This window comes from Podarcis pityusensis (assembly GCF_964106645.2).
Source record: "Podarcis pityusensis genome assembly, chromosome: Z".
NCBI lineage: Eukaryota > Metazoa > Chordata > Lepidosauria > Squamata > Lacertidae > Podarcis > Podarcis pityusensis.
Window position 1 is genome coordinate 4,496,575 of NC_138044.1, and position 16,403 is coordinate 4,512,977.

The 16,403-nt window shown below is 45.2% G+C and overlaps 1 protein-coding gene across 4 annotated transcripts in view; it reads left to right on the forward strand.

Annotated features, from left to right (window-relative positions):
• The window catches only part of COL27A1 (collagen type XXVII alpha 1 chain), a 264,834-nt gene that overhangs the window by 100,992 nt on the left and 147,439 nt on the right, over positions 1–16,403 (forward strand). For 3 of the 4 annotated variants that reach the window (XM_080990772.1, XM_080990773.1, XM_080990775.1), the window contains one exon: positions 9,929–9,982. The exons of the other annotated variant lie outside the window; for it this stretch is intronic. In XM_080990772.1, coding sequence (XP_080846898.1) covers positions 9,929–9,982 — 54 coding nt within the window. The remainder of the gene's footprint in view (positions 1–9,928; positions 9,983–16,403) is intronic. 4 annotated transcript variants of the gene reach the window in all.

A 16,403-nucleotide genomic window follows, 5' to 3' on the forward strand; every position in this document is an offset into this window, starting at 1 on the left:
TTCAGGAGAACATCCACCACAACCTGAAGCAACTTGGGCAGGGAATCCTTGATGCAGTGGGGAGGTAGATACACCAATAGGAATCCAGTACTGCTCCTATTGCCCAACTTCCACTTAGAAAACCAAGTTACACATGTTAGGTCAACTCTTCCATCTATGGTCAAGTCATGGATGGCAGTGGTCTTGTGAATCATTGACCTGGCATTGCACAGCAGCACCTTAAGGTCATGTGGGTCACCCTTGTTGATACCTGTAACCTTCTGGTCAGGACCAGACCTGGAGGCAGGTATGGTCTTCAAATAATAATAATAATAAATTTTATTTATCTCCCACCCTCCCCAGCCGAAGCCGGGCTCAGGGTGGCTAACAACAATAAAACAGTACAGAAGTACAACACAAACAACACTCTAAAATCATTCATTATAAAATTAATTCAAATCAAGCCACTGGCAACCATTGGGCCAGAGCTCTGCGAAGATTGCCGAGGAAGGGAGTCAGGCTGTGCCCTGGCCAAAGGCCTGGTGGAACAGCTCTGTCTTGCAGGCCCTGCGGAAAGATGTCAAGTCCCGCAGGGCCCTAGTCTCTTGTGACAGAGTGTTCCACCAGATCGGAGCCACAGCCGAAAAAGCCCTGGCTCTAGTTGAGGCCAGCCTAACCTCTCTGTGGCCTGGGACCTTCAAGATGTTTTTATTGAAGACCGTAAGTATGTGGGACATACCAGGAGAGGCGGTCCCGTAGGTACAAGGGTCCTAGGCCGTATAGGGTTTTAAAGGTTAAAACCAGCACCTTAAACCTGATCCTGTACTCCACCGGGAGCCAGTGCAGCTGGTATAGCACCGGGTGAATGTGATCTCGCAGCGAAGACCCCATAAGGAGTCTCGCTGCAGCATTCTGCACCCGCTGGAGTGAATGACCAAACTTGCTTCCTCGGTAATAACATGGTCATTATGACAAGCAACAGGAGTCACCCTTTCCATGATGTGCTGTTTTCATGCACAGTGTACTGGATTAATGTCACCTTTAGCATTTTTTTAACTTGGAGAAAGACTGTTGTATCCAGTGTAGCACTAAATTGAAGTCAATTAGCAGTGTACTTGGCTTGCTCCAGCAGAATCTTGTTGCGCAGGAAAGTGCATAATGGGTTGCCAGTTAATTTTGTTGCACAATAGATAGCACAGTCCATTGTGCCACGAGTGTCCACTAGTGCACCTATTGCGTTGGATTCCTCTGTTGCACAACATTAAATCCCATCCCACCCATCTCAAGGGAAAGGTGGATACAACTCAGATTATTTGAAGAAAATTTAAGATTTAACTTTGAATTGAAGCACAGATAACAGGATGGAAATAGTTCCACTCCATTCTGTTCTGGTCAGGCCACACGTTAAGAGTACTTTTTTCAGTTATGGGTGCCACATTTTAAGAAGGCAACTGACAAAGTGTAGCACATTCTGAGATGGGCAGCTGGGATAGATGTTGCAGAATCTTGATGAAAACTGAAAAAGAGGCAGAAAATTGCCGCAGTTCACATGTTCATCTGTGGTCACGAGAAACCAAGTTAATGCGATCTGTATTCGTTTACATCATCGTTTTTAAGTCTGTGAATCCAGTTCTAGTCCTGCTCAGAGTAGACCCATTGAAATTAATAGACATAGCTAACTTTGGTCAATTACTGTATTTTTTGTACCATAACACTCACTTTTTTCCTCCTAGAAAGTAAGGGGAAATGTCTGTGCGTGTTATGGAGGAAATGCCTACGGGTGGCATGCCTACGGATTTTCCTCCTCTAAAAACTACGTGCGTGTTATGGTCGGGTGCGTGTTATAGAGTGAAAAATACGGTAATTTCAATGGGCTGACTGAGTAGAAGTTAATTGGATATGACACTTTGTCATTCCCTTTTCATTGAAATGAGTGATATCTGCAGACCCTGTTCCATTGGAAGCATTGAGAGTTAGCTGATCATCTGTACTTGCAATTCATGCTGTGCCATTTGCCTGCATGGTTTGATTTCAGACCAGGAGGGGAAAGGAAAATATTTCACCTGATGTCAGATGATTGGTAGGTGGGCAGCTCTGCCTACCCATCCAAATGGCCCCTGGGTGTTGGGGGACTGAAGCATCTGGACTGCCAGCTATAAACGCCCCCCAGCCCCCAAGTCTAGGACCAGGTTTGGACTCACTTGGCTCATTGTGCAAACTGATCTGTGCTGTGCCTCTTTATTAAATTTTCTGCAAGATGCAGCAAAGGCCACCAACCTGAATCATTTAGAGAAATTCATGGAAAATAATGCTTTGTGATACATTCACTGATGGAGGCAGTATACTTCTTAGTACCAGTTTTTGTTGGCTCAGGTCCCGCTTATTGGCTTTCCATTGGGACTTCTGGTTTGCCACTGGGAGAACAGAAAGCTAGACTAGGTGAGCCCCTTTGGCTTGATCCAGCAAGGCTGTTTTTATGTCCCCAATTGCAAAACTAGAGCCAAACATTTAGTCACGTTTGATCTGGCAGATGCACAACTGAACCTTCAACTTCCACATGCTCTGACTCCTTTGTCTCATGCTGTTCCTCCTCATAATCCGGATTGGAAGCTGAACATCTCTGCACATTTCTCTCACCTCCTTAGCCCCTTTCTTATGTAATCCTTCAAAGGACTTCTGCCCACAGCAGAGTAGATACTTTTCAGTCTGCAGGATCTGAATTTCCATGACTTCACTTGTTGTGGAAGAAGTTTCCCGTGGCATGCTGCAATGTTCAGCTGTAGGGGACGCTTGTCTCTGGCTACTGGGGAGACAACTGTATCAGTTGGAGTTTTCTAAGAATTGATTACTTACTGACAAATGGGCAAATTAGTGGCTGGCTTCGCATTACTTGCAGCTAAATTCTGTGAAAGTGTAGTTGATTCTTGCATAATGGGTTGTAGGCTTGACTGTGTGCTGATTGATGACTTGCTGCTGAAGTTGTCCAACTGGCCTTAGTCTTAGTTTCTTTTACTCATGATTTTTAGATTTTATTTTTACTTACAACTATGGCATATGCATATTTTATGCTGTCTCTTTTACCCATGGTCAATAGAAAATGAATATCAGCTGTGGTTTTATCAGGAGAGAATCCTAATGGCAGTTATAGTTGTTGTTGTTGTTGTTCTTATTTCATATACCACTTACTGCCAAAGTAGACTTCTAATCAGTTATCAGGTATAAGAAGCAGTGACCCAAGTATTAAAATATAATCCATGATTATAATATGCAAGAAAACTGTCCCGTTAAAACAAGAATGGAGACGGCTCTATGCTCCTATATTGCCAACTTCAGCTCTGAATAAAATAAATCTGTTCTAACCCTCTGTCTCAGGGATGGGGAACACCAGGCTTAGGGCTAAATGCGGCCCTTCAGGCATCTCTATTTGGCCCTTGGGATCCCTCCCAGGCCATACCCCTGTTCTTTCCTGTTCGGCTCCCTTCCTGGGTGCTTTTGCTTGGTGGGAATGTGTCCTTGATCTGTGAAAAGATGGAGGTCTAAGAGAGAGAAGAAACCCCAGTTTTTTTCTAGCCATGCCCATTCCTCCACCTACTTAATGCCACTGGTATGTGGCCCCTGGAAGCTTGCCCATGAATTCCCTTAACATTAGAGCCTTAAAATGCACCCTGATTGAAAAAGTATGCACAAGGTCTAAATTTCAATAGGGTGTGTGTGTGTGTGAGAGAGAGAGAGAGAGGGGGGGGGGCTAGAACAGGATGTGGAGTTGTATGTGAAGTGCGGATTCTAGGTCTTTGCATTTACACTAATTTTAAGTTCTTCCTTCCTCTTTTAGTAATGAAAATGGTCATTATAGATCCATATTTTCCCTTTTATTTTCACAGATTAGAGACGATGTTTCTTCCCTGATTTTCCCTTTCCCTTTAAAAAGTCAGCTCTGTGTGTGTGTGTGTTTGTGTGTGTGAATAGGTATTAGTGTGTGCAAATGCCAACAAGCTGCTTGTGACCATCTCTCCCCGCAATGCCTTGGCCAATGCCACCTTGGAGCCCAGTTGGGAAGCTGCATAGTTTTCCTGTTGCTCAGAAGCAAAATACAAAAGAACGGATGTGAGATGTCTTTTCTCTAGTATGGGTCCTACTCAGCAGGAGAAGAGCAAACAATACTGAATTGAAATGTTCGGAATGTTAGTGCCGTTTCTTATAATTTTTACAGGAAGGCCAGCCATAAATAGAGTAAATAAACAAGCAATTATGCCTTGATCTCTAGAGGGCCACTGCCAGTCTGTGTAGAAAATACTGAGCTATGTGGACCCAGTGGTCTCACTTGGTATTCCTGTGCCTGTATGTAGAGGACTCTTTTCTGCAAGCTGGCCCAAGACATTTTGGCACCTGAGGTGAACCACAAAATGGTGCCCCTGCACCAGGGAAGGTGGGGTGAATGAAGATCTACATTGGGAACAAGGGAGAGAATCAAACCAGCCTTATGCAATGGTTGAAGTGGGAACAAAAAGCCATTGTGGCGGTTGGGGGAGGGGAAGGCATTATGCTGGGTGGGTGTAGACCCCAGGAGACACCAGAGGGAAGCCTCTGCCATTTTCTCCCTAGGGGTGGGAGGCGACCAGCAGTGCCTTCTATTGCCAAAAGGCCACTGTGGGGGCAGCCTGGGTGGGGGCTGCTGAGGGTTCAATAGACAATACATTTGTTGGAGGCTGGATCTGTTGCCTCTGGGAATCCTGCTGCCTGAGGTGGTCACCTCACCTTGCCTCATGGCTGGGCTGGTTATAATAAAACTTTTAAACTATGGCTCACTATGACTACTCTACTCATGAAAAAGAGGATGTATCCAGGAAATAGAGGACATATGGCAACCCTATGACATTCTGTGCTAGCTTCTGTCTTCCAGTGGATAAGCTTAAACAATTCTTGATGACCATGAGTCAGTCTTTTAAAGTAAAGGCATAGAAGCATTTGATTAAGGTTGTTGAGCTGTCAAGAAACCAGGTGCTAAGGATGGCTAGATGTTAACTGTGCTCAGAACTGTCAGATGCAGATGCTTCACTTTCAGTCATAGCTGCCAACTTTTCCCTTTTCTTGCGAGGAATCCTATTCGGAATAAGGGAATTTCCCTTAAAAAAATGGAAACGTTGACAGCTGTGCTTTCAGTCCAACTACAGAGTGGGGTGGGGAGGTGTTCAAAAGTAATGTTTTAGGCCATTTTTATCAGAAACAGCTGTGGGATCTAGTTAAGTTGTTAGCTATAGGCAAAGTTGGTGTTGCCATTTTGGATTTTAATTAATTGATGTCAGAATGTTTACATCGCCCCGCATTTAAGACCAAAGTGGTGTACAAAAATACAATATAAATCATAATACACAATTGCAAAACAATGTTAAAAACATGAAGGGCTGTATCCAGTGTTAGTCATACTCAAGAGTAGATGTACCAAAATGGGTGAACTCAATTAACACAAGTCCATTCATTTCAGTGGGTAGCAGGTGCACCATCTAGGAGAGGGCTGCCCCCCCCCCAAAATTGCCAAGGAAGGGTCTGGGCCTCCTCAAAAATCCCTGGCAGTCCTGTGCGCACACCGCAGGGTGTGCTGGCATAATGTGCGCACACTGCAGGGCGTGTGCATGACACGTCAACATGCCCTGCGGTGTGTGCGAGTGACATCAGCATGTCCCGGAGTGTGCCACATGGTGCAAGCATGGCACAGGGTGTGCTGATGTCATGTGTGCAAGCCCCGTGGTGTGTGTATGTGGCGTGCTGACATCATGTAGCCCTGGCCCCCTCCGTCGCGGGGGGCAAGGTGGCATGCTTGGTGAGTCGGACATTTTTTGGATAAAACCCCTAACCAATAAGGAGTAAAAGCTGCAGTGGAAATATGGACTAATTCGGGACAACTTTGGGAGATAAGATTTTCTTTTTTAAAAACATTAATAATTTTGAGGCTTGCTTCACTTCCAGGCTGATGCCACAATGGTGAACTCATGTGCTTCAGTCATGATTAATGACAGTTGCCATACATTAATCCCTTCAATTAACATGTTTCTAATTGTGTCAGGGGAACTCGCTGTTACAGAGCGTTCAGCAAAATAGTTTGTGATGCCAGCTTGCAGGCTTGTCAAATTGAATTTGAAACCATGGCTCCGTGGCTCCTTACAACTGAAAAAAAGAGGTGGGAGGTTTAATTGGCTTTTTGGAAGGAATTAAGGCCACTGGCGAAGATGGTATCCCATCTGAGCTTTTAATAAACAAATAGGATACAGTTGCCAAGCCCTTTGATGCTATGAATCTCATTACTAAAATCCCAGCTGGTTGGACTGTGAGTATAGATATCACCATTGATAAGAAGAGAGAATGAATTCAGGCCAGCAATTAGATGGCCTATCTGCCTGATAAACATTGCAGATAACATTATATGCCAGGTATCAGATTGATAGATGTGAGGATTGGGCTCTGGCAAATGGTAGCATCTTTGAAGAATAAACAGGATTTAGATCAGGTTTGGTTCTTCTGACAATGGATAATGCATTCGCTCTTGCCCATCTGATTAACAAATATGGAAAAAGCAAGGAGAAAAATTTATTGTATACAGCCCATGCTGCTTCTTGAAGGTTGTATTTGAGTCTATAGAGGGGGGCAGCTTACATCTGCACATAGAATCCTAGAAGTGTAGAGCTGTAAGGGACCGTGAGGGTCCAATTAGTGCAGGGACCTTTTGCCCAACATGGGGCTCAAACCCACGACCTGAAGAATGAGTCTCATGCTTACCAACTGAGCTATCTCTCTCTCTGGCCTGCTGTTAAACGTTCTGTTTGGAACACTTTAATTCACTTTTCAACCAGAAAGCATCCCAGAGTGGTTTGCATATGATTAATTGAAATGAGACAGTCCAGGCCTGCAGGCTTGCAATCTAAAAAGGGAAAAAAGATGGGGAGGGAAAGGGGGGGAAAGCAACCCCAGGCACTAGTTTGTTTTTTTAACAGTTGCTCTGATAATGACCAGCTGGAATGGAATGGCCCTGCTTCGTATCTCTTTCACTCTTGCAGGTGCATTTTTGACAGAATATCACTTTGTAGAACAGTTGTGTATTTATTTGTTTATTTATTTTAAAGTATATTTAGCTCAAATACCATGTACCATATTTTGCTTTTAAACTGGTGCAAGGCATCATAGAGCAGAGCAAATGAATACCGGAGGTGGAACCAGAGCCTGTGATAAATTTGTAATTGTGCAATTGAGAGCTTGCAGAGAGATCCTTGGGGTGTTGCAATTCCTGCCCCCCCTTTTTAATCTGTGGATTACTTGAGGAGTTTGCAGTCTCCGTTTTGTGAAGGATTCAAGGCCTAGAGTGGTCAAGCAGGCTCTAAATGGCAGCATTCTTTCCTCACAACCTGGAGATGCAAAATTCTTCTTTGCTATGCAAACATTGGGTGGGGGAAACTTTCTTTCCATCCTGACTTTCCCTGAAGAAAAATTCCCTTGATGAGTCAAAGCAACAGGTTCCTTTGGTGGCCTGAATGAGGTCTCTTTCACTGGGACACAGGAAGCTGCCTTATACTGAGCCAGACTGTATTGCCTACACAGACAGGCAGCAACTCTCTGTGGTTTCAGACTGCAGTATTTCCAAGTTTGAAGCTGGGACCTTCTGCATGCCAATAAGCTTTATCACTTCTCCTAGAAATTAAGTAAGATTCCAGTCCTCTTAGTACTCAACAAAGGACTGAATGAAGCAAGAACAGAGGGAGCTGACTCATACTGAGTTGCTGCATTGCTGCATCTACCTCAGTATTGACTCTCCATGGTTTCAGGCAGGATTCTTTCCAAGTGATAATGGGAGATGTCAGGGATTGAACCTGGGATCTTCTTTAGGCCAAGCAGATGCCCCACCAGGCAGCTACAGCCCTTTCCCTAACCATGGTTGTTCCCAAACAATCCCAAGCGCCCTCTCCCTTGCTCTCTTTTCAAGGCTTTCTGCGTGGGCCTTACCTGCGACATCACCTTTTGGAGCATCTTTGCATATTGAGACTTGCCTCCTGCTTGAGTCCAGCTGGGCTGCCTCTGTCATCATGAGACCATGCCTGCACTTTTCAAATTCTTGTAATCCTAATGATTATCTGAACCCAATCAGTGGTTGTGAGACAGCTCTCAGAAGAAACTTGCTTTGTGCCATGAGCCCCATGGCGATGTCATGGAGGAGAGGGCTGGATCCTGAGGTGCTTCGGGTGTTGGAGCTGGGCAGACATGGGGAAGGTCCTAGCAGGATGAGGGAGATGGATTTGGGACACCAAGAAGTGTCTGAGCCCGGGAGGAGGTCAGTCATCTAGGAATGGGAGAAATGGATCCTGGGGAGGGACCCGTGGGTTAGCAAAGGGACCCATTGTGGCGTCTATCATCCCTGGTCAGATGCCTTCTCCTGTCAGTGAGGAGCCTCCTCCTTTGGAGGAGGCAACTGAGAATAAATCAAGTGCTGCGTTGGTGCTGACACTGCCTCTGTCTCAAGGACAGCACTGGTGCAGGCAAACCCCGCAGACCTTACCCACTCGAAGGAGTGCCTGTTTGCTTGCCCAGTGTACTGTGCTCACCTGACTTGTCAACAGGAAGACACAAGGGTTGTGCCACTTGTTGGGTCAATGTCTTAGCTATATATCTCTGCCTCTTCTGTACCTGCTACACCTTGTGACCTGTGCTTTGCCTGTGAATTGATCTGGTTTACGCATTAAAGCCTTATGTGGCTCAGGACCGCAATACCTTAGGAACGGCCTCTCCCCGTATGAACTGACTCAAATCCTATACAGTGGTACCTCAGGTTAAGTACTTAATTCGTTCCGGAGGTCCGTACTTAACCTGAAACTGTTCTTAACCTGAAGCACCACTTTAGCTAATGGGGCCTCCTGTTGCTGCCGTGCCACCGGAGCATGATTTCTGTTCTCATCCTGAAGCAAAAGTTCTTAACCTGAAGCACTATTTCTGGCTTAACAGAGTCTGTAACCTGAAGCGTATGTAACCTGAAGCATATGTAACCCGAGGTACCACTGTATTGATCCTCTGAGGTATTTCTTTGTGTGCCCCTCCATGAGAGGTCAGGACGGTGGCAACATGAAAATGGGGCCTTTTCTGTGGTGGCTCCCTGCTTGTGGAATGGTCTCCTCAAGGAGCTTCACCTGACGCCTTCACTGCATGTATTTCGGGGCCAGGCAAAAACATGGTTCTTCAACCAGGCCTTCAGCTGTTAATGATCTATGGTCTTTTTAATGACAGGAGGGGGGTGTCACCTTATTTCCTTTTTCTTTTTACTATTATCACATTATACATTTTGTGTGTTATGCTGTAAACTGCCCTGTGGTCTTTTGATGAAGGCTGGTATATAAATTAAAAATAAATATAACAATAATAATTGGGGGCCTTTGGCAGAAACAGAGCAGGGAGTTTGGGTTTGTGGTCCAGCAGTGAGGGCCAGGAAACCTTGGGCCCTCGGGATCGTAACAGCTGCTGGCTCGCCACAAATGCCCCCCCCCCCCCGCTTGGGCAGAGTTCTCAAGTGAGTGCTTGCTAACTGTGCCCTATTTCCTGTGGTGTGTTATTACTACTCCACACTGGCCATGTTTACTGCTCTGCATTTCACATTTTTTATCAATTCTTTAATACTTACGTTCTTACCCGCCTCAAATATCTGGCTTCATAAAAAGGTGTTGGCGGTGGGAATCTCAACTGTTTTTGTAGATAAAAGGTAAAGGTAAAGATAATCAGCAATAAATGGTACACGGGAACTTTTCCTTCTCTTGACAGCTTTTTGGACTTGAGCAAAAAGAGGCAGGATTTTAACGTCTCGTATTTACCACCTGCATATCCATTGCATTGTCCTACTTTGTAACCAAAGGGTTTCCCTCCCTCCCCGTCTTTCTCTTTCTCTTTCTCTCTCTTACTCCCACCCCTTACTGCTCCTCAGGGCTTTCCTGGTGATCTTGGAGAACGAGGACCTCCGGGCATTGATGGCAACCCAGTAAGTTGGCAAAAGTTTCTCTCCTGGTTTTTGTTTTCTTTTGTGGGCCTCACTGGGAGGCAGCCTGTTTGCTGTTTGGGATTGGCCCCTTGGAATCAGTGGCCTCAGGCCTGCTTTGTTGTTTTAAGTTCCCTCTTGAAACAATTCCCATCTTTTATACAACGTGCTAAATACTTCAGTCAAGCATCTAACAAGGGAGAGGTCAATGAGGGTGCCCTCCCTTCCCTGCCTCTCCTCTTTCCGTCTTCCCCTTCAGTCCCACAGAGTGCTTTGCTTGCTGGGGAAAGGATGAACAAAAGCCAAGGGTAACTGGGTGTTTTTGAAGCATCTTTTCTGTCACTCATCTTACAGATCTTATACTCAGATCTCTAGGCAATTTACTCAAAGTAGGCCCATTAAAACGGATGGCCCCAATTTAGCCATGTTCATTAATTTCAATGGGCCTGTTCTGAGTAAAATGCAGTTGAATGCAACCCCCTGTTCTTTTGAGTGTAGATTGTATCAACTGGTTTTAATACTGTGCTTTGACAATGCTGCAACCTCCCTGGGACCTTATCATGAAGGGCAGGTAAGAAATCTTTAAAAACAAACAAAACAATAATTACAATAATATTAATAATAGTTTCCAGTGTTAGTCCTACTCAAGAGTAGACCCATCAAAACTGGTGGATATTACTCAGGTACCTTAATTTCAGTGGGTATTCTCGTGAGTATAACTGCTCTGGCTAAAATCCAATCCCCCTCCTCCCTGTTGGTACAGTGAGAAGCTGGCAGCATTCTACAGTTGTCTTGGATGAAATGATAGAGCTGGGCCGCTCTGTTTTTTGGACTGCTTGGATGGAGGCCTTAAGGAAACAGCTGTAACTTCCCTGGTGGAGTATGTGCTTTGCATGCAGAAGGTCCCATCTTCAGTCCTCAGCAGTTCCAGTTAAATGAAGGGTTGACCAATATGGTGCCTTCCAAGACTTGTTGGACTACATGCGTCATTCTTCTTGACCATTGGCCATGCTGGCTGGGACTAAAGGGAGTTGCATTTATTTATTTATTACCGTATTTTTCCATGTATAAGACAACCCCTATTTTTTTTAACCCCAAAATTAAGAAATTAAGTTGTTTAGCTATTTTTTTTTGGGGGGGGGAGGTCACTTCCACCAATCACTCACCCACCTGCCTGCCACTGCCAATCACTTGCCACAGCCGATCACATACCTCGCCGCAGCCACCATTTGCCTGCCTGTTCACCGCCACCAACAGCCCACCCGCCCACTTGCTGCAGCTGCCAATCACCTGCCCACCTCGCCACAGCTACCAATCACCCGCCCAATCGCCACTGCCAATCTCCTGCTTGCTGCTGCCATTAATCGCACAGCCCCCTCTATATTTACTATCTGTGTATAAGACGACACCCAATTGTTGCCTATTTTTTTCCAGCAAAAAGCATTGTCTTATACAGAGAAAAATACAGTACGTTTATTTATTTATTGCCACTGTAACTAAGTGGTAGAGAATCTGCTTTGTCTGCAGAAGGTCCCAGATCAAATCCCTGGCATTTCCAGGCAGGGCTGGGAGAGACTATGGTCTGTAACTGTGTAGAGGTCCAGCCTATCAGATGGGGAAGCAGTTGCCCTCTAGATGATCCTGGATTCAACTCCCATCAGCCTTAGGTGGCATGATCAGTGGCCAGGAATGATGGGAGGTTATGTCCAGCATCTTCTGGAGGACTGTAGCTACCCGATTCCCACTCAATAGAGAGGAGGAGGAGCTTTTTAGGCTAGATTTCTCTCCTAGTGTTTTGGGCAATGTGTGGTTTGAAGAAGGCCCAGCTCTGATCAATAATCGTAGATCTACAACAGAGATGGGGAACCTTTGGCCCTCCAGATGTTGCTGGACTTGAACTCCAATCATCCCTAGCCATTGGCTGTGATGAATTCTAGAAGAATTTCATCAACAGCTGCAGATTCAGCATCTCTGGTGCAGTCCATTCTGCAGTGTCTGGTTTTTCTTAGGATATAAACAAGACCTACATCTGTGCACCTTCCTTATGCTGAAGATCCAGACCATTTGGTATGGGAAGAGTTTGCATCCCCGACTTTTAGCCTGTGTAAGAGGCAAGTTGCCAGCCTCTTTCCAGATCCAAAACATGAATGTACAGCATTCAATTACAAAAAGTCTCTATTTCTAAAACTTTTGCAGATATAAGTGAAAGCATGCAGGAAGTATTCCATCAAATCTTGTATGCTAATAGTGAACTTTATCAGGAGAAATAAAAGAAAGTACTTTTTTGTGCAGCACATAGTTAAACTATGGAACTCCTTCCTGCAGGAGGCATTGATGGCCACCAACTTGGGTGGCTTTAGAAGAGGACTGGACAAAGTCATGGAGGAGAGGACTATTGACGCTACTAGTCACAATGGCTATGCTCTGCTGCTACTGTGGAGGCTCAGTGCTTTTGAATACTAATTGGTGGAAACTATAGGACGGGAGCGTACTGTTGTGGTTGAATTCTGCTTGCTGGTTTCCCACAGCCATCTGGTTGGCCACTGTGAGAACAGGATGCTGGACTAGATGGACCATTGACCTAGTCCAGCAGAGCTCTTCTTATGTTCTTAACTCATTTTTGACAGTGGACCCTTATGCAGCTGCAACAGAGCCATTCCCACACAACTGGGAAGTAATCAGCAGGCTTGGGCAAAACTCTACGGTTTGGAGAAGTACTATAAACCCCCAGCTAGATCAAGAAGTGTTAAGCATGTTCAGTGAGCACAGAATGTTGAGTGTCTTTTGGAGGGGAAATAGGAAACTGGATGGTGGAGAGAGAGAGGAATGGAATGGAGATGACTTCGGCTGCCTGAACTGGAATCTTGGGCCAAGAACCTGCAGTATCACAATGTTTTGTTGCAGGTCCCACTTATTATTGATAGGCTTCTGGTTGGCCAATGTAAGAACAGGATGCTGGAAAATAAAGGCTGTTTGTCCAATTCAGCAGCCCTCTTCTCATATTCTCCCTAATAATTAAAACCTTGGTTCTGGTGAAGGTGTGCAAAGGTAGCATACCTTGAAGCAGCTAGCCTTTTAAAAAACCCCTGATGGGATTGAATTATATTGTAGTAACACTGAGTACAGTTAAATAGCTTTCAGCTTTGATATAAGGCTACCTGTACATCTGGCTGTTTCTGTAATCTCTCAGAAATAACCTTACAACCTGGTTGTTTTTGCAGGGTTTACCTTTGGTCCCCTTAAGGATTGAGGAGAAATGTGATTCAGTTCTCATTTAAATGCAAATATATGAAATCTACACTTTCCAAAACAAAATGTGAACTAAAACATAGCAGTTCTTTGAAATTTGCACTTATCCAAATTGTCCAGCCAGTGTTTGAAAAACAGCATATGCTAGGGAAAAGTATGCCTGAAAATGAATGCATTAGAGAAAATGACATATAAAAAATGCATTATATCAGGGGAAATTGTTTGCAAATATGTGTACATCAGGCAAAACTGCATAGAAAAATGTGTATACTAGGATAAGTTTGCATGGAAATGCTGGGTAATTTTTCATGAGGATTTTTAAAAATGCAAATTGTTGCAGAAATGTCGAGAAGTGAATTTAATATTTGAAAAACAAGAAATTCAGAGAACCATCCCTGGTCCCCTCACCATACAATTTCTTGCTCAGCCTATCCTCTTCTATAGAAGCAGGCCAGGAATGCCCCTTTTCCTTTTTATTCTTTTTGAAAAATAAAACTGCATTATCACCAGAAAATATGCCTTGGACCAGCAGATTGCTTTCCCCAGCCCTTCCTAAACGTTGCTTTTAACTCTCCCTAACCTCAAAATTCTCTGTTTCAGTTGATTTTCCTTGGTGCATTCGTGTGTGTGTGTGTGTGTGTTTTAAGTAGAACAGCTGTCCAGCAGTTCAGTTGTCAGAGCAGAGATAAAATGCATAAAGATTGCTTGCTTTAGACACAGCATATGCCCTTCATTCTGGCTGCTTGTGTGAGAATTAAAGGGTAGGAGTTAAGGACAATTAGAAGGGACCTGTTGGATCAGACCAAGGGCCAACCCGCCTGCTCTAGAATCTTTTCCCACAGTGGCCAACCACCAGCTGCCTCTGGGAAACCCACAAGCAGAACATGAAGGCTTTTAGCACAAGAGCTGAGTGGGCTTTCCCCTCTATGTGTGTGACTCTCACCCAGAATCCGCGATTGCAACTCAGTTATGTCTTAGGTATTCCTTGTTTTGGAAGTTGAAAGCATTTGCCCACCTAGAGATACTGGCTCTGTTGGTGTCTTCCTGGGTGCACCTAGTTCCTAATTTATTTAATTAATTAAGGTAGTGATGGGGAACCTATTTCAGCCCATGGCCACATTCTCTTTTGGGCAACTTTCCTGGGCCTTTGTGGCAGTAGTGGGCACAGCCATGAGCAAAAGGAGAAGGTGCAATAAATGTGAATCTTACCATTGCACCGTTCACCCCAGGACCTGTCCTTCATCCAGGCAGGCAAGAAACATTATCAGACGTGCAAAAACGTTCAAGGAAGGGCCAGTTGGGGGGTGTAGGTTCAGGAAGAGGGGGCATGACTGGGTGAACCCTAAGGGCCAAATAGTGAGGCTTGGAGCATTTGCCCCTTGGACTTGGGGTTTCTTACCCCTGCTTTAAAGCATTTCTAGTTGAGATTCCTGCATTGCAGGGGGTTGGACTAGATAGCTGTCAGGTTCCCTTCCAACTCAACAATTCTTTGATTCTACACTGCCTTCCATCAAATGGGATTTGAGTAAATTTTTGCATGGGTATGCCAAAGGCAGCCATTGGAACCAGAAGAGATTAGCCAGTAGTCAGGACCAAAGAGCAAGGCTGGGCTACTGGGCAAATCAGCAGATAGGATAGAGGAGTGAGTGAGAGGTCAGGACTGAAGATTTCCAGGAGTGTGCCAGGGTTCAGGAAAACATGTTGCTCCAGAGAGGTTCTAACTGGAAGCAGGAGCCTTTTTATGCACTTCCTTGTCTAGGGAGAATCCAGTGGCCAGTCTGGCTGAACGCATTCAGTCTAGGCCAGGGGAGGTCCATCAGCCATGGTGTCTGGGGCTGATGGAAGTTGCAGTTCAATAGCATCTGGAGAGACCACTTTTGCCACAGAGGTCCCCTCCAGATGCTGTTGGACTCCAGCTCCCATCAGCCCCTGGTCTGGGGCCTGAAGGTACTTTACCAAGAAGCTGCCAACTGTAGTTCAAAGGCTCACCACATGAGGGAGTTGATGTGTGTATTGATCTGTTTTTAGTTTGTTGTTGAGTTCAATTTTGAATGTTTGTTGTTAGCTGTTTTTACCAATAATTTTATTGGGTGGTGCTTTTTTTTTTAGAGCCACATTCCCTCCTGGGCAGGCCTTCTGGAATCTTGAAAGCCCAGTGACAGGTGCAACCAGAGGCCAAAGTGGGCAGAGTCAGGGATGGGGCTCTTATCTTTGCACAGCATGCTACAGTCTGTCCTTATGAAAGTCCAAGGTCTCCACACACACACACACACAGAGAGAGAGAGAGAGAGAGAGAGCCCTCTCCAACCTTCATCCATGCAAGCAGAAGGCAGGATCATGGTTCAAGCTAGGTATACAAGCACTAAAGGAAGCCACAGAGGAGAGCTGGTGAGAGGTGTGGGGGTCGGTAGTTCCCTCCTCAGGGGAAAGTCCCAAGGGCCAGAGAGATAGAGAGGGGCTAACAGGGCTGCATTTGGCTCCAACCTAAGGTTCCCCACCCCAGGTCTGGTCCCCGCTTCTAGCCTAAAGAGAAAGCCATTTTAACTATTCCTGTTGGAATTGATGGATGGAAGCACTCCATTGCCTGAGGATCCTTAAATGATCCACGAGCTTCATTAAAGTGGTCCATGGCATGTGTGTGGACTTGCGGTTGAAGACAGGAGAAGGCGTACCCATGACACTAAGTGTTCACATTAATTTCTCATTGCATTTCTGTTGCTTCTTTCATTTCTTATATTGTATTACAGTTTGAATTCTCTGTAAATCCTACAGCATCTAGCACAGTGCATTACAAGAGAAATTGTTAAGTGGGCCTCCAAGGCCCTTGACAATTTTCAAGTGGTCCATGGCGGGGAGGGGGTATTTGGGAACCAATGGTCTATGCTGCAGATCAGGCGGCTCACCATGACCAGGACACTGCAAAGAACCAGGGGTTCTTGGCCCTCACACTGCCAGTTAAATTCAGAATGGCAGTGTGAGAGCTGCCACCCTCCCACTATGTATCTAAAGTGTCTTCAGGGGTTCCCTTGCCTTAAGAAAACACCTGGTGAGCACCTCACTCTAATGCACCCTTATCATCCTCATCTGAGATCTGTTTACTTAAACCAAGTATGGGAACCTTTGGCCTGCCAGGTGTTGCTGAACTACAACCCCAAGCATCCCTGCTTGCTTGGGG